Below are 27,353 nucleotides of genomic sequence, written 5' to 3' on the forward strand. Positions count from 1 at the left end.
TTTGCTTGCATCTAGATTTTCAGACAAATTTGAAGAGTTATGAAGGTAACTCATGGTCTTATATTCTTATCCTATGTTCTTTCTTGTGGTTATATCAATTGCTTTAATATAATTTTTCTACTTGGTTATACTATAAATTAATATTGCATAGTATTATGCAATAGCATTATATGTGTATGCAAGGATATGTGCTTTGCATTATGGGACACTAAGGCAAGTGATGTGAGGTCATTAGCCTCTATATACGAGTTGCCCTGTCTTGAAAATACATCAGGTGCAAACTTTGTTTGCTTACACATGGATAAAGGATTAAACCAAGAATATAATTTCTTGGGATCTTTAATTTATAGTATAACCAAGTGAAAAAACTTCCAACATACACTACATCTAGTTTCTGCCAACAGTTTATGCACATGCAGACACTGCTTGGTGCAAACATGTTAATAGAGCACAACATGGCACCTATATATTTTTAATCACTGAAATCAAATATCTATGGAATATCCAGAAAAGAGAGCAAATAACTAACAGAGTTAATATCTAGAGAACAGTAACAAAGCATATATGATTGTCTCAGGCTATTGAGATATCTGGAAAGAAGCTTTCTAGATGATGATCGATTTCAATGACTTTGGTATTGAACTGCCTGTTCTTTGTGCTCTAAGGGAAACAAAAGTAAAATTGCAATGTTTTCCTCTGAATTTTAGTCTCTTCATATCCGTAAAATCTAAGGTTCCTCAATTGAATAACTTTCAGCCTATAAGAAAACTGGACACTCCTGCAAAGAAGCTTGAGTTACTGAATTACCATGTTCAAGGCACAACTCTTAGTTGTGCTTTGAACTGATAAAAGTATCTATAAACAAGTTTGGGTGGTGTCCATTCTCATATTACATGGCAATACTTATGTCTGAAAAGAAACGTGCTTTGCATATTAAGATGCTATGGAAATTATTATTATTATTATTATTAAACAAGACCTCATGGAGTCAAAGACTCATCTAGGAGGTCCTTTTATCTTACACACACATCTCATCATACCGTGTCTTAAACACATTCAAACTACTTGCAGACACCACGCTCTCAGGCAAGGCATTCCAATCACTCACAACTCTGCACGAAAAAAACCTGCCTCTCACTCCCTTACTCACACCCTCCTTATACAGTTTCCAGGGATGACCTCTGGTTCTCCCCTGATCTCCCACTATTCTCTGTAGAACTTCTCCACCATTGATCCTATAACAACCCCTTACCAACTTGTAGGTCTCTATCATATCTCCCCTCTTCCATCTCTCCACGAGACTCTGCAAATTACATCTTTTCAATCTTTCCTCATACTCAACATTCCAGAGGTCAGAAACTACCTTAGTCAGTCGCCTTTGGACCCTTTCCAACATCTCTTCATCCTTCTGAAAACCCGGTGACCAAATCTGGGCACAATAGTCCAAGTGTGGCCTAATCAAAGCCTTATACATTGGAACAAGTATCTCCCTACTTCTACATGTCAGTGTCCTCCGCATCATTCCCAGAAGTCTTTGTGTTGTCTTCACAATTTTGGCGATGTGTCCCCTAAATTTTAGATCCTTATCCACTATCACCCCCCAGATCTCTTATTTCCTCTACTTCCAACAATATATTCTCACCAAGCATAAATTCTGCATCCCATCTTTGTTTTCCAAATTTTAAAACTTTACATTTTGCAACATTGAACTCACATCCCCATTTGCTTGCCCAATCACTCAATTTATTCAAGTCTTCTTGCAAGGCCACAACATCTTCACTACTCTTTATGGTTCATCCCAACTTTGCATCATCTGCAAACAACTGAATATCTCCATCCAAATCTTCACCAATATCATTAATATATACGTTAAATAGTAATGTGAAGTGTGCAAATACCCTTAATATCATTTAAGTGCTAGTATATGTCATGCAAACGTTGTTCACATATGAGTAAAGAATTAAAACAAGAACATAATTTCTTATCTAATATAACTTACTGTTTAAGTTAAGAGATATTACATCCCATATTGTTTCACAGCCGAATAAGAAACTCAAAGAGTTTCATGCCGAATATAGAAACTATATAAAGTTCGGCGAGTCCAAGCGTAAGCAAATACCTGGATAGTGCAACATCTGACCCATTTGATATTACAACACTGAGGCAACTCATAGTAAGGGTGGAGCAAGCTCCGATCACTATTCTTGGTATTTACCCATAATGTGAAACCTAGTCCTATGAGCTGTAATACTGTTCTACATTATGAGAGAAGGTCACTACCCAGACCGGTTTCAACCTTTATTGAGGTCTCATCAGTGAGTAGGTAAACCAAATAATACCAAGTTTGTAACGAACAGAACTTACTGAAGCCTTTGGCTCTTCATATAATTAGTAATTACTGCTTAATATATAGTGTGATAAAGTATTCATTAAACTTATGATTTACTTTCAAGGCAGTTTACTTTTGTATAGAATAATTTTGATAGATGAACCAATTTACTACATTCTTTTAACAATGTTAAAAGAATGTAGTAAATGGAACTTACTCTATCGGTGTGTGTGTGTGTGTGTGTGTGCGCGCGTGCGCATGTGCTTGCACATGCACACTTGTGACTGCATATTAGATTATGCAGGAGAGTGGAAAGTAGAGTGTAAGGTGAGCAAATGAAAAGAAGAGAGGGCAACAATAATAACAGGATTGAAGAAGTTAAAGAGAGAGAGAATGAAAGTAAAGAATAAGATGGGATTGCTTTCTGAAATTTTGGAAAATCTACTTTTGCGTTATTGAATTCACAATGCCTCTGGTAATGAAATTGCACCCCCAATACTACTATCCTGTTCTTCATTATCTTCATACTGCTCATCCTTTTCCATTTCTCACATCCATTATATTTTTCTATTAACCTAAATACGCACACAATTAAAGAAATAATTAGATGGATGAATAAGAGTGGATCAAAAGAATGGAGAAGAGACTAGAGAATAAAAGGCTCATATTGCACTTTTTTTCTTTTTTTTTTTGGAAATTCAGTAATTAGAAGTGCAATGAATGAACAAGATCCTTTCACAGAGCACACAAGTGTCCTATCCAAAACACTACTCTGTTATAAATTCCAAATTGCAATTTTCAATACAACAGTGTTTTAAAGTCCTAAATTTCAGATACAGAATGTTGTCATACTGCAAACACATCATATCACATAACTGTAACATGCTGAGAGACTATGGTGAACATTACATAGCAGTTATTGTTTGAGCTGTTTGCTGGGGAAAAGAAAACGATTACTGTTAGTAATGGTGGTATCCTTTTGTTAGTAAAAATTTGAATTTGTTCTGACACAGGAATGGATGACATTCCTGTGTGTGGATGGATGACAGAATCAGAGATGAACAACATCTGCAGGAAATTCTTGTTGAAGTAACTCTAGCATTTGATTTAATGAATTGTTTATGATTGGAGGTACAATATTAAGACTAATGAAGAGGTCATTTTGCTGAAATTTTTTCCTTTAAAATAGAAAGTGTTTTTGATAAATGACATGGATTTACCTGCACAGGAGGTTGGTATATTGCAGCAATGCTTTCAGTTTTTTACATAGTGAGCCAATGTAGTTAATGATAGGCCATAATGGAATGTATTCTTTGTGTATTTTAGTGAGACCATACAATCTAGGAGGGTGGCAAAGATAGGTTTTAAGCCTCTTGACTTCATCAGCCCAACTGGAGATGCCATTAATGAGTTTGTTTAGTCTATTTAAATAGGTAGTGGATGGATGATCAGAAAATGGATAATATGTAGTGTAGTCATGGAATGTTAAACTTTTCAATAGTATTTTTCCTGTTTTGAACTACTATTGCTTTTTTCTATTAGCATCTTCGATCACAAAATTATTCTTTTTTTAAGCACAGCAATGGTTTGATCTCCAGCACTAACAGAATTTATGCTACTTTGAAACAAATTCTGTTAGTTTTGTGTGAAAGAATATTAGGTAATTCTTTACCTATCAAATTGCTTGTGTATGTATGTACTCAGTGGAAGTGGCATGTGCCATTCACAGTACTAGACTGCCCAAGAAAAGAGCATCATAAGTTCAATTCTAGTCATTGACTAGATAAAACTTTTACTAGCCTTTTTTCAATCAGTTCCTGAGTTAGTCGATCTCTGGCATGGGCAAGGAGATTTTTTCTCCTAGAAACTCAGGTTTTTCATTCCTTAAGCTCAAGAAAATCGACCACATAGAACCAACACTATTTTCAGACAGTAAACATGCCATTACGATTAAGAGCCATGAGATGGCACCACTTGTTGACAGCCTCTCCTCACCAGATGCCATGTATAATTGAACTGCCCCCTTAGTCTCCAAAAGTTAGATAAATAAAAGATGTTAGCTGATTATTTATCAAAAAAAAAATCATGACAAGAACTGATTTTTGACTAATCCAAAATCATGGCCAAATATTTTCTAATCCTCCATAATCTCCATTTCTTAATGTCTTATCTGGAACACAATCTCTGGCATGGGCAAGCAGATTTTTTCTCCTAGAAACTCAGGTTTTTCATTCCTTAAGCTCAAGAAAATCGACCACATAGAACCAACACTATTTTCAGACAGTAAACATGCCATTACGATTAAGAGCCATGAGATGGCACCACTTGTTGACAGCCTCTCCTCACCAGATGCCATGTATAATTGAACTGCCCCCTTAGTCTCCAAAAGTTAGATAAATAAAAGATGTTAGCTGATTATTTATCAAAAAAAAATCATGACAAGAACTGATTTTTGACTAATCCAAAATCATGGCCAAATATTTTCTAATCCTCCATAATCTCCATTTCTTAATGTCTTATCTGGAACACAAATGTTTGCTGTCCTTTGTTATCACAAAGACTAAGATAAAATAGGAAAGAATACTTATAGAAAACTTACTTTAATGCTATGTTACTATTCATGTAACTGGTGATGTAATTTGTAGTCAGACTAAAAAACTCATTGATGATGTCTCCAGGTGGGATGATGAAATCAAGAAGCTTATAACCTACCACTGCCACCCTTCTTGATTGTGTGGTCACTCCAAATTACACAAAGCAAATGTTCTGTTTCACAACTTGTCCTTGACTGCATTGGTTGACTGTATTTAAAAAGTTGAAGTGCATCTGTCTCATTTAATAACCTCCTTCACAGGTGAATTTGCATCTTTTATCAGAAACACTCTTTAATAAATAAATGGGACTTCAAATTCCTGATATATGGTATGGCGCAAAAAAAAAGTACTCAACTTCGACGACGCCTTCAGTACGTGCAGTATGAGATGTGCCATTTGACTGCATGCAATGTAGAGTCTATGGTGTTACATTTAGCTATAGCAATGGTGTTGACTTTGGAAGAAAAGACATTTATTGTTGAGCATTATGTTTGTTCATACAGAGTTGGTAGAGCAAATGGTTCAAGCCTACGACATGTTTGTGAGAAATTTGTTTGTTGTTTCCATAAGTGTGCCCCAAGCAATGGTGTCATCATGGCCTTACTTGAGAGGTGTTCCAACATAATGGGAGTGTTCTGCCACAATGTAAAGAACATTTGTGGAGACCACGAACTGTTAATACAAATGAGAATCGCAGGTGTGTACTGGAGCAAGTGTTAGTCTCTGTTATTAAATGTAGTCAGCACTGGTGAAACTTGGGATATTGAGACAGTTATAGGTAAATGTGTATATTTTATCAGAAACACTCTCCAGGAAATTATTTATTTATTTTTAAATAAAAATTTAAAAATAAATAAATAAATGACACTCAAAATTCCTGATATTCCTGATCGTATGATGCAAAAAAAAAAAAAAAGTAGTATTAAATTTCAACACCACAGAGCTGGATGTCTTTTTGTGCTTCATTCAGGTAGGTCAGTGTTTAACATCAATGGATTACGGTGCACGGCATGCCAATATTTATGAAGATTTGTCCCTCTTCCATAATGTCTGGTTCACAGATGAAGCTCATTTCCATCTAAGTGGTCATGTAAACAGACGAACCTGCAGGTTTCTTGGTTTTTTTTCAAGTCCTGAATTTGTCCAAGAGAAGCCTCTTCACAGTGAGAAGGTTACTGCATGGTGTACAGTTTCTGGCTATGACATAATTGGGCCCTAGAAAGGGTGATGTAATTGTGACCTTCAATAGCAAATGCTACATTGAGAATATGTTGGTTCCATTCACCCAGGATTTGCATAGGATGTGTCGTGCAAGAAACATCCCATTTCGTGCACAGGTATTCCAACAGGGGAGAGAGCAACCTGTCACACATCACATGATTTTAGAGCCTATTTATCAGAACACTTCCCTGGGAGGCTAATTTCGATGTTCATGGAATTCCTACACTCTATATGTTCTCCTGATTTCACATTGCTTGCCTTCATTTGGGTTATGTTGAAGGAAGACAAGCAATGTGAAATCAGGAGAACGTATAGGGTGTAGGAATTTCGTAAACATTATTACATTATATGTCCAGCAGATGTCCCAACCCTTGTTCTCCAAGATGTCAGAGAACTTTCGCATTCACTACAAAACCTGTCCTGAAAGACAAGGTGTCTGTTTCAAGTACATAATCGGCCATCATTAATGCTTTATTTGAGCAAGATTTTACCAATGGTTGTGGATGTACATATCATGAGGTGTAAACATGTAGTTCTTTGTTAATGTGTGTGTGTGCGTGCATGTGTGTGTGTGCCATACTGTATATCCTCAAAGGATGTCAGGGAAATGTAATAAGTTTCCATTATTAATAACTTTCTATCAACAGTTTTCTCCCAAATTAGTCTGCTGTATGTTGGGATTCCAATATTGTTAGATCTTATTGTGATCTTTTAAAGCACTTAGAATTGTATCAGTCCACCAAGATCCTGCCTTCCACTGGATCTTTTCCCTACCATCATGGCATCAAAAAACCTGTTTTGCTAATCTTTCTGTTTCAGTGACCATACTACCTTAGATTAGCTCTGCTCATAGATTCATGAATGCTTAGGCATAGTGGGTAATTGGTGTATTAAGTAAGTAGTAGAGATGGTGTTTTCTGTGCAGTAAAGTAGAATAACTTTCATTGATAAGTCTTTGGACTACTTGAAGGTGCGATGTAATACTAATAATACTGCAAAGTTCTTTCCTAACATTTTCATTATTGTATGATTCTGCATTGATGCCGTTTATTCATTCCCATGTTTTTTTTTTGGCTTCTCATACATCTGTCTCTGGTCTCTTTGATCATCTGTTTTATTCTAACACAACTCAGTCCAGATGTTAAAATTGATTTAAATGCTATCCTGTATATGGTGCATAGATTAGTGTTTTGACTGATTTATTCCATACAAATTTATTCAATTGACTGCCCACCATATTTGCTTTGCTTCTTCTGTCTATTTCCTTATTTAATTTGTCATCTTCACTAAAAATTGTTCCTACATTAGCTGAAATATTTTATTTGTTCTATAGGTTTTCTCTTCATGTGTCAGTTGCTATTTCCATCTTCTGGTTTTCATAGTATTTATCTTTTTATTGCTGGTTTTCATGCCCAATTTCTTACATTTGTTATTCAATTTATATAAGGAATCTTGTACAGGGTCTTACATCTGCATAAAGTACAGAATTGAGATTATCATCTCCATGCTACTTCCCTTCATATTGTAATCCATATAGGTAATGAATAACAATAGAGATAGTGTGCACACTTGTTCTAGACATTTAACATCAAACAACCTTACTGTATCCACTGCAGTTCTAACTGCTGAGTTGCAATTTAAATAAAGGCTTACATATTGTTCTGTGTAATGTTCCATTTGCGCCATATAATTGGACAGTTTTGAATCGCCATGTCATATGCCTTTTCTAGATCAGTTAAATTTATATACAGATCCCTGTTATATTTTCTTGATTTCTCAACTGTCTTAAACTGAATATGATCCTAATAACTGCTGCTTGCCCTGAACCAAGCTTGTTCTTCCCTTAGTTTCTCTTCCACAATTTTTTTTTTCTACAACTGTTCCACTTCTTGCTTCATTTAGCAACCTTTCAAAATTATTACTGCAGACATTCAAAATTCTATTTTCTAAGTTTTTGTCATCTGTTTCCTTTTACAGTACTCTTTTCTGAAATTTTAAGCTTTTTTCAGTAGCCTCGAGAACATTTTTCTGTCTTTGTAATGTTTGTCCTCTACATTATTTCCATTAGCTTTGTTTAGCTACTATTATATGTAGCTTTCTGGCATTTTTTTTTATCTGTATTCTCTCATGTTATGTATTATCTTAATTGCCGAATGTCTTCACTACTTGTTTCCCTAGGTGAATCAATCACTGTTTTCATATTCATCTTGATAAGCTGTTCAACTCTGATTATTTTTAAAACTTTCATACATATATTTCTTTCTTGATATGATGCTCATTTTACAAATTGTTCAAAAAAGCAAATGGTGATTAATAATACAGTGGATAGGAATGTAAGCCATCATAACTAAATAAATAAAAATAACAATGTAAATAAATCTTTTTAGCATCAAAGGCATCATTATTATGAATTTTAAATTAAACATGTATCCGGAAGACAAGTGGCATTTTCTAAAATGCATTAAGATCTTGACTGCATTAAAAACAAGAGATATATCATTACATCTTTTAAAAAAAAAAGAGAAAAACTCCTATTTAGCATGGTGAGACATACGAAATAAAACTATTTTCCCTAAGAAGGATATCTTCAATCTATTATTTTCATTCAGATTTGGTCAGTAAAAGAAGGCTTTACAACTTTCTTTGTATACATGTTCAGAGAGAGAGAGAGAGAACTGCTTTATTGAAAGACCTTAGTTTTTAAGATCTTGATGTTAAGTGGAGATGGTGTTAATGGCTTTAACATAAGTAATGGCAATGCGATGGACCACTTCCTGAGGGTGAAGAGGAAGACCTGTAGCCATTAATGATCTAGTTGATAGACATAGTGAAGCCATTAGTCATTAAGGTAATTTTAATATAATTTATTTCTTGCAATAGCAACTCTTCAGTAGAACACTAGATGTACAAGAGATTTAATAGTGCCAGATGTCGCAAATATCTTTACCGTTATGGCAGTCTACATGTGAAAATATATTTATAAATGTTGAATCTCTGTTATATATTTTTTAATTTAATTTTTATTTAATAAGTTCATACAAAGTCTTTATTTTAAAAAAAAAATTATTTAGAAAATGCAGTTAATATAAACAGCATTTTGATTTGCATACTTTTATTTCTAGGTATCAGATTCACTGAAGAAGATAAGAATGTAAATGAGACAATCTCATCCATTATTAAAAACCTAAATGTCCATGTGGATAAGCTTATATATGGTAACTCAGAACAGCCAACCAGGGGCTTTCTTACTTCGGCACCCTTTATGCTTTCCTCAACTTTCTCTATGTGGCAGCCTTTGTAGGAATTATCACCACTAGCAGTTTTACAAGAATATTATTTTTCAACAAGCATCTTAAGGTAATGACATTCCCATGCTTGATGTCTGTCAAAGATTTTGTGTTTCTAGAATTATCATGAACCTAACAGTAATTACCTCAAGAAGTTCCCCAGTCAGTAAGCAGAAGTGTTTGATTATAATAAAAATGAGAGGTTCAGGAATGCCGTGGTATTTTTAAGAGCCAGGTATGCCAGTGACAGGATATTTTACCACTTATCAAAATTGTCATACTAAAAAAAAAGTTCATACAAAGTTCATACTTGGTATCTTTAACATAACTATACCCAAGTTAAAAATACTTTCTAAAAAAAAAGTGCATAGCTACCAATATGCCAAGAGTACCAAAAATCTGGCTACACTACTGAATGAAATTCTTTTATGCTTTTTTTCTTTTTTTGGGGGGGCAGGTGTAATTCTCACAAAGGGAAACACTGCTGTGTTTTTATTTTTTAGTAAGAGGGAGAGAGTTGTTAAAAAATTTCCAGGACACCTCTGATTACAACCCACAGGTTGTTGGTCAGAGGATGGGTACATTAATCACTTAGTTACGCAGTCTTTTTTTTTTTTTTTTTTTTTTTTGTGCCATACCATGTAAGATATTAAGAAAGTTAATATATGGAATTTCCACATAGCCCAGTCAGTAATGATGATACATTTTGGTTGGAAAGATCAAGGTTCTAATCCCATCCAGGATATGAAGAACCTTTATAAGGGCTTTTCACATGAACTTAAGTTAGCCAGTCTCTTGGGGGGGGGGCAGTTTTTTCCCCAAGAAATTCAGGTTTATAATCCAGCATGAGAGAGACTAGAGAATACACACAATGAATAAGCATTGTGGCCTGTGTGGATAGGATTAACTGACCTAACATGTCATAAACTTTCCCTAGCCTTGACGTATTTTTCCATTCTTCCAAAAGTGAAGCATACAATAAAGTTGGAGAAACATGGATAAGAAGTGCTAGCCACCATCATGATCGTTACATGTTGTCTCCGTCCAGGAGGTTGACTACTATGTCCAGTCCACCAACTTCGTTCTTATGTTTCCCTTGCACATTTCTCATGTCAGATATGTCCAGTTCTTAAAATTGCTGCTCCAAATAATCCTTTGCATTCCTTCCTTCCTTCCTGGCTAGTCACCAGTCATCCCCATTAAGAGGTGCGATAATCCTTCACACTCAGGAGAACTCTTAACCAAGATTAACTTACATTCATAGCTATGTCTCAGAGTCAGCAATTATACAACACAAAATATGTAGTTCATTACAGTTTATGCATTGTACCTGTAATTTTAAATAAAGATATTATTTTTATATTTCTAGTCCATTTATCATATAGTGTGTTGTTCAAGGCAGGTCATAATAAAAGAAACTTCCATTCTGAACTCTGTCTTTTATCTTACAGAAAACAATTCATCATCAATGTATATAGTAAATAGTTGCAATCAGTTATTGCACATAAATCTTATATCAGTCTAGATAAATAAATGCTAGAATGAAAATCAGTTTTTTTCTTAATTTTATCTAATCATAGTTGGATAATCTTGCATGTTTTTTTTTAATTTTTTTATTTATTATTATTTTTTTAAAGAAATCTTTATTGAAAATAATTACTTTCATGAAACATGTGTAACTGTGTGTTTCTCATTGTGCTGGGAGAAACTCATCTTAGAGGCTTAATGGAGTAAAACAGCACTGATAAAGGATTAAGAATAATATTTAATTCTTCCAATATTTTGTCCTAGTCACTGAGACAAGGAAGCACAACTTGAGATGCTTAAAACACACACACACACACACAAAACTAAGTGAAATGCCTGGATGAAAGACTAAGAGTCTTAACTAGGTGGGGTGATTCCTATAGGCACATTTAGTCAGCCTAGGATGTAAACTGGGATCTTGAAGTATTAGTGTTTCACATATTTCAAGAAATTTAATGCAACTGTATTTATTTAAATTACTACACCTACATATGCAAGACCCTTCAACATTTCTGCACATATCAGAAGAAAGAGAATCCATTCCGATAATAGGGTAATCAATGCATTTCGTGGGATGAGTGTTTATTATTATACATTGGAAAATTAGATTTTCTTTTATGAAAATTCTTGTTCTTAAAGTGGTAACTATTTTGCTTGTACAATAGTTGAAAAATTTACGTATAAAGCACGTGATTTTGCGTGCTGGTGACCAATTTGTACATCCTTTATTTCTCCCCCCCCCTTCAGCATGAATTAACTATTATTGCCAGACTAGGTTCTATGAAGTATGGGTGTACAATAGGCTGATTTCTGAGAACAAGATTAATGTAAGGTGATGTGATCACTTAAAACAGAATAGGAGAGGAATGGTTAGCAAAACAGATGTTTGATGCAAAGAAGATCATGAGGAAGATCAAGATCTAGGTGGATCGATTCAGTCAGGAGTTCCCTAGAAGAACGATATATTAAATATGACAGTATTGGAGTGCTGTCAACTAATAGACTAATTTGGAGGAAAACTGTTAATAGAATATTAAAAATAATGTAAACTTAATCATGTAGTGCTGTCATATTAGACCTGCACGCCCTTTGAGGGTACATACTAAGAAATTGATTATTTATATGGTGAAAATATGAAATGACATGAACATATAACATGACATATATGTTCAATGTTGTAATAGATTTCACGGTATGATATGAACACAGATGGATAAGAAAATAACTATTTATTAACTTAGAAGCTAATATTTCGCTGGTATTATATCCAGCATCTTCAGAGCACACAACACAAAGTTTGTTACAAAAGCAAGACAACCACAAGCCGGTGTAACAGTGGGGCTAGTATAAGTAATTGCAGCGTGCAACACAAGACTAAAATCCTAATATGACGCCATCTAGGTTAAAAAAAAAAGTTCAAAGATTTGAAATAATAGTCCAAATGATAGTCTTAGAAAGTTTAAAAAATAAAATAAAAAATAAATAAAATAAAATAAAAGTAATAAATATTAATTTGGTCTTAGGATGACTGTCTTCCAAATCTTTGGTAGATTTATACAACCATACTTGTTAAGGTTTGGAGTATGTTTTAAAGCTTCTGTTGATTCCAGGAACAACCTCTCTGACTTGTAGAAGCTTCTGTGCATTACTTTTGTTTCTTTCCAATTGATCCTGTGTGCAGGGGTATCCAAAGCATGGTCTGCCAGACCCGACTTGCCATAGTGAAAGTGTTGGATATATTTTCTGTGTTCACTGAAGCGGATGTCCACAGTTCTTCCTGTCTGTCCGTAGTAGGCTTGATGGCAAGAATAGGGCACTTCATAGACTCCTGGATGCGATAAAGGAGTGCATTTGTCCTTAGGTGAACGGATGAGAGTTGCTAATTTTACATAAGGTTTGAATACTGTGCATAGTTGGTGTTTGTTAGGCACTCTAGATATCATTTCAGAAGTGCCTTTAATGTATGGGATGGTGATAGTTTTGTTATAGTCTTCTGTGGTAGATAGAGGGGATTTCTGGGTAGCATTTAGTATGTTATCTATCTTATGGGGATTATAACCGTTGGTTAAGAAGGTGTGACGTAGGTAAGAAAGTTCAGCAGTGAGAACAATGTCATTGGAACAGATTGTTCTAGCTAGCTCTATGGGTTAGTGTTTTTAAGATACCATATTGTTGAGAAGGGTGATGGTGTGATAGTTTGTGTATCCCCCTGTATGTGTGGGTTTTCTATAAACTGAAAATGATAAGGAACCTTCTGGAAGACGTGTGATCATTGAGAGGGAAGAAGAGGATGGAAACAGTAGGAGAGATGGAATGAGAGAGGGATATGGAAGTGCTAGAAGTGGAGAAAATGGAAACAGTAGGAGAGAGGGAATGAGAGAGATGTACAGGAGTGCTAGAAGAGGGGAGAATGGAAACACTAGGAGAGAGAGAGAGGTATGGGAATGCTAGAAGAGAGAATGGCAGTAGAGGAGAGGGAATGAGAGAGAACTATGGGAATGAAAGAAGAGGAGAGAATGGAAACAATAGGAGAGAGAGAGAATGGTAAGAGGTATAATGTATGGCAACTCAATGATCCGTGGTGTTCAAGATAGGATGCGTGAGGAGTGTTTGCCAGGAGGAACAATAGAAAGGGTGGCCATGGCAATTAAGAGAGGTGAAAGGGTGGATGAGATGATTGTGATGGTAGGAACAAATGACTTGAGTGGTAATGTAAGTTGGGCAGTGAGAGATATGAGATTTTTGCTTGAGACTGTACGGAAGAAGACAGAGAGAGGAAAAATATTGTGCATGTTGCCTAGGTATGATAATGATGAGCTGAGCAGAAGAGCGGTGATATTGAATGGCATAATAGCGAGAATGTGTGACAAGAGAGGACTGGTATATGTGGATGCTTGGAGTGCGTTTGAGGAAAGAGAGGAATTGTATGCGAGAGACCACATACATTTGAATGAGGAAGGACGTAGGCATCTGGAGAGATTGCTGTTCTGAACGAGTCAGTATGTCCCAGGAAGGATGATAGCAGAGGTGGCCTCTTGTGGGAATGGATACTTGGGAGAAGGGAGGTGATGTCAGGTAACACTGAGCCCAGTGGAGTCTAGAAGGGATAATGCTGGGTATAGAAACAATGGCATTTATATGCTTTATACTAATGCCAGGAGTATCCGGAATAAGGGAGAGGAATTGGTGGTGCAGATAGCATCAGCCTGGCCAAAAATTATTGGGATCACTGAGACATGGTTGACAAAAGAGGATATAATAACAGGAATAGAAGTCGCTGGGTATAGCATTTTTTGTCAGGATAGGAGGGGAAAGCATGGTGGTGGGGTACTTATGATAAGTGATGACCTATGTCCTCTAAGAGTGGAGACTTTGGAAGGAAGTGAGACAAATGATTTTGAGAGCGTATGGTGTGAGGTAGAGATAGGGGTGTTGCTACAGACCCAGGAGCACAGAGGATGGGGACTAGGAGATGTTTAGACAGCTAAGTTTGGCAAGTGCAAGAAGAATGAATGTTATGGGAGATTTTAACTTCAGTAATATAAATTGGAAAGAGAGAGGAAGATGCATGTAGCAATAGGGGAATGGAATTTCTAGAATTCTTGAGGAACAAATGTCTTAGGCAACATGTAACAGAGGGAACAAGAGGTTCGAGAGTTTTGGATTTGGTTATAGCATCAGAAGAGTTGATAATAACTGAGTCATGTAAAGTTAAGACGTAAATACAATAGAACTATATAACGAGTTATGTGCTTTCCAGGATATTTTTCGAAAGGATAATTTAAATATTCAAAACCCTTTCGATATTCTTCATTTTATTATGTCCAATAATTTATCTTTCCCTAACTTTTCAATTGCTTTAAGAATACTATTAACCTTACCTGTTAGTGTAGCGAGTGGTGAACGTTCCTTTTCCAAGTTGAAATTGATTAAAACCTGCTTAAGAACAAGTATGTCACAAAAAAGCCTTGTTAGTTTGGCGTTAATGATATATGTGCAGAATTAGACATTAAGACCATTATTTCTAATTTTGTGAATATGAAATTAAAAAACCTAAAATTTTTAATTAAAAAAATTTCAAGTATATTTATGTAATTTAATTTATTTTCTGTTATTCTGTAAAGATGTTATTTTTTTGAACTTATATTAAATGTTCTAATTATTTCTGAATTCTTTTCTTATTTTCTCATCTATCTTGAGTTTCTTTTATTTTCCTAAAAGATAGTTCCACTTATAAAAATTATTAAAAAATTTTTACAAGTTTCTAAGAATTTACTAACTTGTAAAATGCAAGAATTTTTTAAACTTTAGTTCAAATAAATTTTAATTTTAATTAAAATTCATTTTAATTTTGTAAGCGATTCGGGTCGGTGAGAAGGCTATAATCCCTGTATCATTATATTCAACGATTAAAGTGAAGTGGCTTTGTCAAAATTTGCTTTAACTTTTAAGAATTTTTAATATTCAGGTTTTTAACGATTATCCTGCCTAGCCAACATTCCCAGTTCGTTACATTTAGTGAACCAATGTGTTGCTGTTCTGTCAAAATTTATTTAAGAAATTTCAAATAATTTAAATTTTTATTATCGTAAAAGAACCACACATACTCGGATCGTTACAGGGGCACTTAGATGGAAATCGCATGCGGGAGCCAAAGACCCTAGTGCCGGTTCTGCATACAGCTGTTTTTTCCTTCAAACACACTTCAGACATCAACAAATTCCAGACCTCTTTTTTTGCACATTCTTGCAATCGCATCATTCATTATCATCACTCTTCTGCTTAACTCATAATTGTCAACATGAGGCAGCGCACACACATAGTATCCTCCCTTCGACACTTTTCTTCTTCACGATATCTAACAATGTTCTTAAATCTTATGCTACCCAATTAATACTACCACTCAGGTCATTTGTAACCACCATAACTATCATCTTTTCTGCATCTTGCCCTCTCTTTATTGCTCACATCACTCTCTCTATTGTTCCGCAGACCAGCACCTCCTCAGGCATACTGCTCTCCATACCCTTAATCATCGAATCACCATATATTATACCACTCATAACTTCATTCAAACCCAAACATGCATCATCCACGGCCTCATTTTCTGTACTATTCAGCAAGACTCTCCCAGTTTCATTGCTTTCCCTCAACACTCTTTTACTTACTCCCTCACTTTCACAACATCTCATTTCTTCACGACCTCTTGTGCTTTCATTCTGTTGACTCCTAATCACTTCCTGACTATTCATTACTCCATCACTCACCAAAGTCTCTCCCCTACTTAAATCTGTTCTGTTTACTTCAACTAAAGTAATCTCAATAATCCTAAGTTCTCTATTCAACACATTTATCTCAGCTTTATTATCCTGAACCTCCTTACTGAGCACTTCCAACTCCTCTTGCAGGAGATGAAGGTTGCTATAAATTTTCACTAACTGCTGCTGAAGCGCTTCTACTATGGTCCCAACGTTTGCTTCCATTCCTAATAGTGCTAATCTATCCAGACACTTTTTACATATGTTAATGTTTTCATTCTTCTCGTTTACCGAAACAGTCCACAGATCTTTCGCATTTTTTGGTACATACATATAGTAGTTACCGTAACTCATCCACTGCAAAAAATCGAAGGCAGAGCCAGACTTGAGTACAGAATTCTCTGTGCTGCTGACATACCATTCTTTATTTACACCATCTTTAGTCACTCAAGTAGCGCAACAAACAGGTAAACAACAAACAACGAAAACAGAATATAAACAAACTTTCAACAGTAACACCACTGAAGGATACTTGTATACAACTGAAGCACAACTACAGCACAATTTGAGACAAAAAGTCTCACTATACTTTAATTTAAAAACACTTTTTCTAGCACAGCTCAAAACAACCACGACATTCACTTGCAACATTAGAACCACCTTTTTTTTTCGCATATTCAGTTACTCCATTAATGGTCTACAAATGCTGTTTAGGGATTAATAGTATAAGAGAGTAATTAGGTGATAAAAGGCAGAAAGCCACTTACGTTTTAATCCATAAAAAATCCCAAGGTGGTTTGTGTGTTTTCTTCACTTTGCCATTGAGAGGTTAATTATGGTTCTCTGAAGGCATGGAATTTGGCCATGACAAGCTCTTGAGTCTGATATATATATATATATATATATATATATATATATATATATATATATATATAAAAGGAAGGTGATTAAGATAAAGTCCATTCTGATTATAGTGAAATATTAGCATGCTTGTTGTTTAACTGAAACAGACACAAAATTAAGAAAAAAGGGAAAAAATTTTGAAGTGGTAGCAGGATAAAGGTTTAGAGAAACCAGTGTAAAAGGGACAATATGGTTTTGTTAAGGGAAGCACTTCAGAGCTTGTTTTAATGACAAAGGTTGTTTCACTATAGAGCAACATCATCCTAAAAATGCTCAATGGTATCCAAAAGAGGGCAGTCCAATTGCTAATCCCTCCCTCATTCCAGTTTTTTTTTTCCCATAGACATACTGTTTCTGCTATAATTTTTCCACAGGTACATTCATGGAAATCATGGAAACTGTTTCACTGATCTTTGCATCTGTTATCACCATGAACATTTTCCTCTAACCTTGTCAGCAGCTGCCTAAATCCTTCCAACTACAAACCCAGTAAACCTTCTCATTTTGCTCTCGTCCCCATTTTGCATTTCATCGATCTTTCTATTTCAGCTATTTCCAAATGACTGCTCCATCTGACCCTTGCCCACACATTTCAATATAATGCTGTAGGTTCTGTAGCCACTTACATGTAGGATTTAAAAAAAAACTGTTTGTAATAGTGCCAGCTTTTTCCTTCCCTTTCCCACCACCCAAACAGCTTTTTTTTTTTTTTTTTTTTTTTGCCTTTAAATATAAAATAATTTTTTAGTAGAAATTACTAAAAATTATTTATTTTATATTTAAATACAATAAAGTCAGTTCATTTTCTTCTTAGGAACATTAATATTCCTATAAAACTGAGTTATGTAAGGTCAACTCTCATACATACATAGTGGATGATCATAGTGGATCATTGTTTGCTTCCATGTATATTTGTACATTCATGTGTAGAGGAAGCTTCCGAAGATTTGGGAAACACTCATCACCAGAGATCCCACCTTACATTCCAGGCCACCTACTACCACCCTGAGAGGGTGCTCCACCTAGATAGGATTTTAGTGCCACCCACGTGGTTGGGCTTAGTATTGTAAGATTTTTGTGTGCATGTTACATTAATTGTTTTTGTAATCCCCGTAGATGTCCTAGTGACTAGGACGAAATATAGGAAGTATTAAATTCTATTTTAATTCTTTTTGAGTGTTGTAAAAAATCCATTAAGCCTCCAACATGATATATTTGTGCATACTACACATATGCATAGTTCAAACAAGTTTGATTGTTCACTATGTTATACATTTTTTCTGTTAACTTTTGCAAAAAAGGAAATAATAATAAGAAAAACCAAATTACTGTTTCTTGAGGTGGTTACAGATCTGAAAATGTTATAATTCCAAATTATGTTTTCATGGATCTTTTGAGTGATGCTTTTCTTTTGTAGTTTCTTGTGAATTTTTCAAAATTATTATTATTATTATTATTCAGGCCTCCATGGAGTCAAAAGACTCATCGTGGGAGGTCCTTCCTAAGAACATAAAGTCTGTCAAGACTCATTGAGGGGAGGTCCCCCCTAAGAAACACAAAGTCTATCATACCACTCCTTAAACTCATTGACCATTCTCGCTCTCACCACTCCATCAGGCAATGCATTCCACGGTTCAACCACCCTCCATGCAAAGAAACCATTCCTCACCCTCTTGCTCACAGTTTCCTTTCGTAACTTCCAGGGATGGCCTCTTGTCATCACTCTTTCCCACTGTTCAACCAAGCGAAAGAACTCCCCCGTGTCAACCCTGTAACCACCTCTCAACAGTTTAACAGTCTCAATCATATCACCTCTCCTTCTTCTATCCACCAAACACTGCAGTCCACATTCCCTCAGCCGATCCTCATAACTATCCTTGTACAGTCCTGAAACCATCTTTGTCATCCGTCTTTGTATCCTTTCCACAGTTAATTTATATCCTTCAAATCCTGGGGACCAAATCTGAGAACAATAGTCCAAGTGTGGTCTGATCAGAGACTTATACAACGGAATGATAACCCTCTTATCTCTGCAGGTCAGTGTCCTTCTCATAATTGCAGCAATCCTCTGTGTTACCTTCACCACCTTTGCAATATATCCCCTAAACTTCAGGTTTCTATCAATCATCAACCCCAGATCTCTTGTCTCCCCTACTTCCTCCAGTATAACTCCTCCCATAGAGTATGCAGCATCCCATCGATGTTTCCCAAACCTCAAGACCTTACATTTTGTTGCATTAAACCGAGACCCCCATTCATTTGCCCATCTATCTAGCTTGTTCAAATCCTCTTGCAGGGCTACCACATCTGCACTATTACTAATAATCCTTTCCAGCTTCGCATCATCTGCAAACAACTGAATATCCCCTTGCAATCCATTGGCAATGTCATTGCCAGTGGATTGCGAGTACTAGGACCTATATTGTTAAAGGTTAAACAATATAGGTCCTAGTACTCTGCCTCCTTGAAACTGCTCCACCATACACAACTCTCTGATACCTATCAGACAGCCAATCCTGAATCCAGTTGACCAATCTGATATCCACACCCATGTGCTGCAACTTAAATATCAGCTTATCATATGGCACCCTGTCAAATGCCTTCGCTAAGTCTAAGAAAATTGCAGTATATGCGTTTCCCTCATCTAATGTTCTTGTAACTTTATTATAAAAGGCTAGCATATTGCTAAAACAAGAGCGCCCTTTCACAAATCCATGTTGACTCACACAGATAACATTACCCTCATCTGCCCAATGCTGTACATGGTCCCTCAATACTTTCTCCAAGATCTTAACAACTACTGAAGACACACAAACTGGTCTATAATTAGACACTTTCAGTCTGCTACTGCCCTTATGCAATGGCACTATCTTACCTTCCTTCCATTCCCTGGGCACCTTTGCCGAAGCCAGACTTTCATTGAAAAGCCAGATTAAAGGCACTTCAGTTCCCTAGCACATTCTCTCAAAACTCGTTGTGAAATACTATCCAGTCCCAAATCTTTACTGACATCCAGAGTACTCAGTATCTGAGAAACACTCTCCTCCTGTACCTCTAAACCTCGAACCAGCCGTATCCCTCTAGCATTAAAACTGACATCTCTAGGATGAAATACTCCAATAAAGTGTTCATTGAACAATTCCACTATGTCCTCTGCATCAGTCACTCTATTCCCATTTTTATCCCACAATATCATTCTTCCACAGTCATTTCTCCTCCTACTGGCCACATAGCTAAAAAATTCCCTAGGATTTTCTTTGGATCTCAGGGCCAATCTCCTCTCATATTCCAGTTTCGCTTTCCTTACCACACTAGTCACTCTTCTGGTCTGTGTCTTATATTCTTCATGCATCTTCTCTTCACCTGTCTCCTTATATCTCTTTCATAGCCTCTTTTTCACATGCAATTCCTGTTTAATATTGTTTGTCATCCACTTTACTCCAAATTGTGTCCTCTTCTTCACTCGTGGTATACAACTTACCATTGCTGTTAACAAATATTCTTTCACAATTTCCCACGTACTAATGATATCCCTGCCTTCCAATTCCTCCCTCCATGAAACTTCCCGAAGTTGACGTCTAAGACTATTATAATCACCTGCATTATAATTCCACATAAGTTCCCATCTCTTTGATACTCCTGCATGTCTGTTCATTTTCCAAGTCAAAACCATATGGTCACTCTCTCCAACTGGTGGGAGAGATGTCAACTCAGTTATTATCAACTCATCTGACGCTATAACCAAATCCAAAACTCTTGAACCTCTTGTTCCCTCTGTTACATGTTGCCTAAGCCATTTGTCCCTCAAGAATTCTAGAAATTCCATTCCCCTATTGCTACATGCATCTTCCTCTCTCCAATTTATACTACTGTAGTTAAAATCTCCCATAACAATCATTCTTCTTGCACATGCCAAACTTAGCTGTCTAAACATCTCCTGGTCCCCATCCTCTGTGCTCCTTGGTCTGTAGTAACACCCCACTAAATATCCTGTCTTGCCTACCTCTACCTCACACTGTACACTCTCAAAATCATTTGTCTCACTTCCTTCCAAAGCCTCCACTCTTAGAGGACATAGGTCATCACTTATCATAAGCAGTACCCCACCACCACGCTTTCCCCTCCTATCCTGATGAAAAATGTTATACCCAGCGACTTCTATTCCTGTTATTATATCCCCTTCTGTCAACCACGTCTCAGTGATCCCGATAATGTTTGGCCAGGTTGAACGCTATCTGCGCCACCAATTCCTCTCCCTTATTCCAGATACTCCTGGCATTAGTATAAAGCATATAAAGGCCATTGTTTCTATACCCAATAAGGAAACAATGATTTCTAAAGGTCATGTATTACTAAAATCATTTCATTTGTAACATGATTGAATTGACAATAAGTATTTTAACAACAGAAATACATTGTATTGTTTTAGAAATGTAGTCAAACATTTGTCTATTGCCTGAATATGCATTTTTACTAATAATGAGAGCAGTTGGTTTTGTATGATGAGTGTCTACACTGTGTTGCACAAAATTCTTTTGCTAAAAATATCCTATTGTATGTTTGGCAGCTCATGACTTCAGTGAATATATTACAGGAACCAGAGTTAGTCCTGATATTGAATTATTATTAATCCTAAATTTCACCCACTAGTATGAAGTGAGAGAGAGAGAAAGAAAGTATTATTATTACGGGTATCTCCATGGAGTCAGTAGATTCATCGAGGGAGACCCAATCTATCAAAACAATATTTATCATATATCTTCTTGAATTCATTTACAGATGAAGAACTCACAACTGATACAGGCAGTGCATTCCACTCATTCACCACCCTCCAGGCAAAAAACCTTGTTCTCACACCCTTGTTAACCACACTTTTCCTTAATTTCCAGGGATGACCTCTTGTTCTTCCATCACTATCACAGAGCTGAAACATTTCCCCTGCATCAATCTTATAAAAACCTTTTAGTAATTTAAATGTTTCTATCATATACCCTCTTCTCTGCCTATCAACCAACCTCTGCAATCCACAAGCTGTCAATCTATCAATGTAAGGAGCATTTTTTACATCACTCACCAACTTAGTCACTCTCCTCTGAACTCTCTCCACAACCTCCTCATCCCCAAGGAATCCAGGTGACCAGACATGAGCATAGTAATCCAAATGTGGAAGTATCAATGCCTTATAAAGGTGAATAATAATCTCTTTATTTCTGGTGCAATCTTTGGACACCTTAGCAATGTGTCTCCTGAACTTCATCTCCCTATCCACCAACACCCCCAAGTCCCTCATCAGTTTCTTGGAGTACCATTCCATCAATGTAGTACACAGCTGGTAATCGTTTAATCCCAAAATGCATAACTTGACACTTTTCCACATTGAACTGACATCCATTGTCTTTCTTATTTTGCCTGCTTATTTAAATCATCCTGTGAATTCTCAACAACAGCTTGATTTTTTTATTATGCTACCTAACTTTGCATCATCAGCAAACAACTGAATATCTCCCTTTAAACCATTTCCTATATCGTTTATGTACAAAATATAGATACGATTAGTCTGATTTTATTGAATTTGAAATAAAATCAGATTATTTCTTTGTTACAAGTTAATTTTATAATCACCAAAATAGTCCTGAATGCTAGTTGGAATTTTTTTTTAACTATAGCTTAGAGGCAGCGCTTCCCAAACTTATGAATTTATGAAAGGGCCCTTTGGAAAAATTAAAATATTTCATGGCCCCCATTGAAAGAAAAAAAAATAAATCATAATACAGACATATATTATTATAATATATATTGTATTTATATTAAATACACAGTGAATATTGCAAAAATCAAATGCAAATATTACATTTTTAGTATCTTACGTACACATTTGATATGACACAATGTCTTATATTTTTATATAGATAGATATTATCTATCTTATTAGTCTTAAAACATTTTAAATTTGTTTTCATTATTTCACTTTTACAACAAAAGTAACAGCCCTCCAAGGGGGCCACAGCCCACAGTTTGGGAAGTGCTGGCCTTCTTGTTTTAATATCTTATCATTATGTAAATGGCCTGAATGTTTTATACATGAAAAGAATTAATGTCTGGATAAGCCAATTTAATAAATTGTTTAGTAAATTAGTAAATATAGTACATGGAAAACCAGTATGTAATAATTTTTATGTACATTTGTATATATTGTTATCTAATGTAAATAAATTTTTATATTACTTTACTTCCTTGACTCTGACTTTTTTTGGGAAGAGGGGAGGGTTAAGAGAATAAATCTGTTAAAATTTAAACTCCATGGAATGAAAACCAGTTTAACTTCTACCACTTAATCAATAAAAATAGTTGATAAAAACTTCTTGGCATACAATGCTGTTGTATTCTGGTTTGTCTTATTCTTTAGAATTTGCCTGTAGTTAGCAGGATTTGTTTAGATTGGTTTCACTGTTTTGTAAACTCTATTAGTCTACTATAAAAAGACTTCATTTAAACAAAGATCAAAGGCACAGTTAGCATGCTTTTTGAGAAGATGAATTTAATGATTAAGCTTAAGGAGATTTTGACGTTAGGAGTTTTAGTAAAATAACTCTGTTGTTCTTGTTGTCAAGTCCACTGAAGAGCTTCTAGATATGACCGTGGGCCTGTAGAACTGCTTTGGCAATCTCTTGAACTTTGATGGAGTAGAGCTTTTCTGTAGGGTTAATGTCAATTTTCTGTAGAGCAGCAGCAATTGCTGAAAAGAATAGATATGGGCAGGTGTTAGTTCGACCACTGGATAGTTCTTGCATGCTTCATAACTTCTAGTACCATCTGGATGAATTTTCATGCCTTTAAAGTGTTTCGCCCTTAGCCTGCTGATGATTGTGGTTATTTCTCTATTTTCATTTGTTTTGCTGATTTCATTCTTCTTCATAGTTTGTTTTACCAGTCGTATTTTTGCGACAGAGTTTGCATCAGTTAGTGATGGTGGGTGTAATTTTTGAGGCAAGAATCTTCTTCTTTGGCTAGTCTGTCTGCTCTCTCATTGCCTTCAATATTTACATGAGCTGGTATCCATTGCAGTGGACAGTTCTTATTTTTCAAATTTAAAGTTGTTAGTTGTTCGTGAATTTCCTGTGTGATTTGTTTTTCCATTTTTTAATGCTTCAAGTGCACATTTTGAGTCACTGTAGCTGGTTTGTAATATTTATTACTGGATAAGAGAGATAAAACTTGAGAGCTGCTTGTATGGCTGTTAGTTCACAAGTGAAGTTTGAAGCTATTTTGCCAGCTGTGGTTTTGAGGTAGAGTTATAAAAACCCCTGCTCCTCCTTGGTTGAGAGCTTCACCAGATGATCCGTCAGTGTAGGCAATGACATGGTTTAGATTATTTAATTGGTGTATTGTGTCAAATCCTTTTCTTTTATTTACCTGCTGTGAGTTCTTTTTTGAACATGGTTCTAGGAGATTTAAGTTAATCATTGTGTTTTTTGGTAGTTTAGTGGAAAAGAAAGTCCAAAGAAATAAGCGCTTTGCTTATTTCAGTGGACAGGCTATCTGTTTTCTAATTTCATGATCATATTGTAAAGTAGATCTCTTTAGTCTAGATTTTCCAGTCCAGGCATTGAAAGTCCTGAGTGAGATGTGATCCTGTTGTTGGCTCCTGATTCTGTTAGTGAACTTAACTGTGGAGAGCTTTCTTCTCTCTTCTAGCATGTGAAGCCCACACTCGTGTTGAGCTTTTAAGTTATTTGTGGATAAGACTGCACCTATAATAATTTTTGCTGCTCTTGATTTTACTCTATCAAGCCTTTCTTTTGAGCTAGTGGAAGCTGGAGCCCAGATTGTTGAGGCATATTCCATAGTGGGTCGTATGAGTGCTGTATATGTAGTTTTGAGTATCTTCGGTTTTGCACCCCACTTTGTTCCACAAAGCCTTTTGATGATATTAAGCTTTTTTAAGAGCTTTATTAGATATATTTTTGGTATGGGTTGTAAATCTTAGTTCAGTATCTAGGGTTAGGCCTAAGTATTTGAAAGACTGTTTTTCCTATTTTGATATTATATATTTTGATTTGGGGGTTGTAATTGTGTCTATTTTTGCTATCTGTGGAGAAGATACTAAGTTTTGTTTTTTCTGGGTTTATCTGTAATTTGAGTTCCTTTGCCCATCTTTCTAAGCCTTTTATTGATTTATTTAGGACTTTTTCAGATTGTTGAGGATTGCTGCTTGTGTGCCAGATTGCTATATCATCCACAAAGCATGCTATTTTTGTGTCATTTATTAGGTGAGGATGAATATTGTTCCTACAGATGAGAAATACAAGCTGGCAATCTCCTAAGCTTGTCATACCAGAAGGGGGGGGGGGCTTGTGCATAGGCACTGCGGAACTGCAGCACCCAAAATTTTTCTCGATATATAAATATATTAATTTATTTCTATTTGCGTGTAATATTTAATTTTATCATAAACAATCCTATGCAATTCTCTTATTTTGTGGTAAACACAAAATAAGAGAATTTAGCACTGTGTTTACCACAGTGTCATATTACTACGCGTGCAAGCATATGCAGGGCTCTACCGACGGTGCAAGACGTGCATTTGCTCGCGGCGGCAAAGTTGGCATAAACTATACGAAAAATAAGGGAGAAGGGGGAGGGGGTAAAGATGCTACTGCACGGGGCGACTATACGAAAAATAAGGGAGAAGGGGCGTCAAAATATGCTACTGAACGGGGCGGAAAAATTCCTAGGGACGGACCTGGGCATATGCACATCATAGCGAGATGCGAGCTATTAGCTTAATGCGACACTGTCCGTCGCGCAGTTCCACTGTTTATATGCAGTTTGCACCAATAGTAGTGTTCGTAGTGCTTATCGTATTTACTCCGTCTCTTTAAATATTTGGACATTAATTAAAGGATTTAATTGTAATATCCAAAAATTGTTTTTAAATTATTTAAAAATTATTTTTAAAAGTAATTTTGAATTATACTAAACTGTATAATTTTATTGATAATAAATATTTTTTCATGTTTAATTTTTTTTAATTTTTACCATAATTTTGATATTTTATCCAAACACGTATACACTGTACTTACAGTGCATGAATAATTCGAAAGTTGCAGCACCCCTACGATTTCAAGCCACGAGCCACCACTGTGTATCTTGGCACTGAAATTAATAATGCAACATAGTTCTGAGAATATAACACATCAGGATCGTCGCCAGATTAAATCGCGTCCTGACGCAAACAATTAAATATCGCCCCCTAAAGAATCATAAGACAAAAGTATAAGAAAATCTCCAATTGCTGTTTTGTTAAACATTAATGCAAAACGATTACATAAATAATATCAAATGTTTGCTCTACGGGGATATCGCTCAATAAAACTATTTATAACCTCTTCTAAATTTAAATTTTAAGCTATGTCCGCCAAGTCCACCTAGCCTAACCAAGTGCAAAATAAACTTCCAACATCTTTCTCTAAATCCAGAGTAATTCAGTAGTAAGGTGGTACACCTGTTGGCAACCTGTATAGGTAAATAATACCTCTCCTATTGCTTCTGCCTTAGTATCTCCACGTTTGGGTCTGCCTTCCACTGACGAGATCTCAATAAAGATCGAAACCGGTCTGGGTAGTGGCCCTTTCCTTAATGCATAGCAGTATACATGTCTACAAGAAGATGTGCTTTGCATTATGGGAGATATTGAAACAAGAGTGATGAGAGCTTGGTCCGCCTTTGCTCGGAGTTGCCACCTAGTCCTGAAGATATTTTCAGGCGCAAGCTAAATTAATTATTGTCTAACCAAGTGCAAAATAAACTTCCAACATCTTTCTCTAAATCCAGAGTAATTCAGTAGTCATGTGGTACACCTGTTGGCAACCCGTATAGGTAAATATGACCTCTCCTATTGCTTCTGCCTTAGTATCTCTAGAATTTGAAAAAGGGGGATTCTGCTTTTGGCTTTTGAGGAGAATGGACGTATTATTTTAGACTGAGCCTAATAAATTGCATACAAGGTGTCTCAGTAATCTCACATTGCACTGACGCTGACACAGTTTGATTCCTACTGTCTCGCCCTCTGCACGAAATGTGCAAGAGGTCAAATGGCCGGAAGGCCCACCCACAATGAGGACCAGTGGTGGATTTAAGGTTTTACAGGGAGGTAGGTTTTCAAATCTGTGGCCAAGTGAGATACTGGTACTCTTTTCCCCAATTAGCAGGTTGCAACAAGATTAATTTTGCT

General features: G+C 35.9%; 1 protein-coding gene across 1 annotated transcript in view; it reads left to right on the plus strand.

The window, feature by feature from the left end:
- Positions 1-10,837, plus strand: part of LOC150101140 (succinyl-CoA:3-ketoacid coenzyme A transferase 1, mitochondrial-like) — a 155,207-nt gene extending 144,370 nt beyond the window's left edge. Inside the window, exon 15 of the mRNA XM_090402085.1 lies at positions 9,267-10,837. Coding sequence (XP_090258211.1) covers positions 9,267-9,299 — 33 coding nt within the window. The 3' untranslated portion in view covers positions 9,300-10,837. The remainder of the gene's footprint in view (positions 1-9,266) is intronic.
- The last annotated feature ends 16,516 nt before the right edge of the window (positions 10,838-27,353 follow it).

This window comes from Typopeltis vanoorti, chromosome 12 (assembly GCF_054136105.1).
Source record: "Typopeltis vanoorti isolate ZY-2024b chromosome 12, IOZ_Tvanoo_1.0, whole genome shotgun sequence".
In the NCBI taxonomy this organism is placed as follows: domain Eukaryota; kingdom Metazoa; phylum Arthropoda; class Arachnida; order Uropygi; family Thelyphonidae; genus Typopeltis; species Typopeltis vanoorti.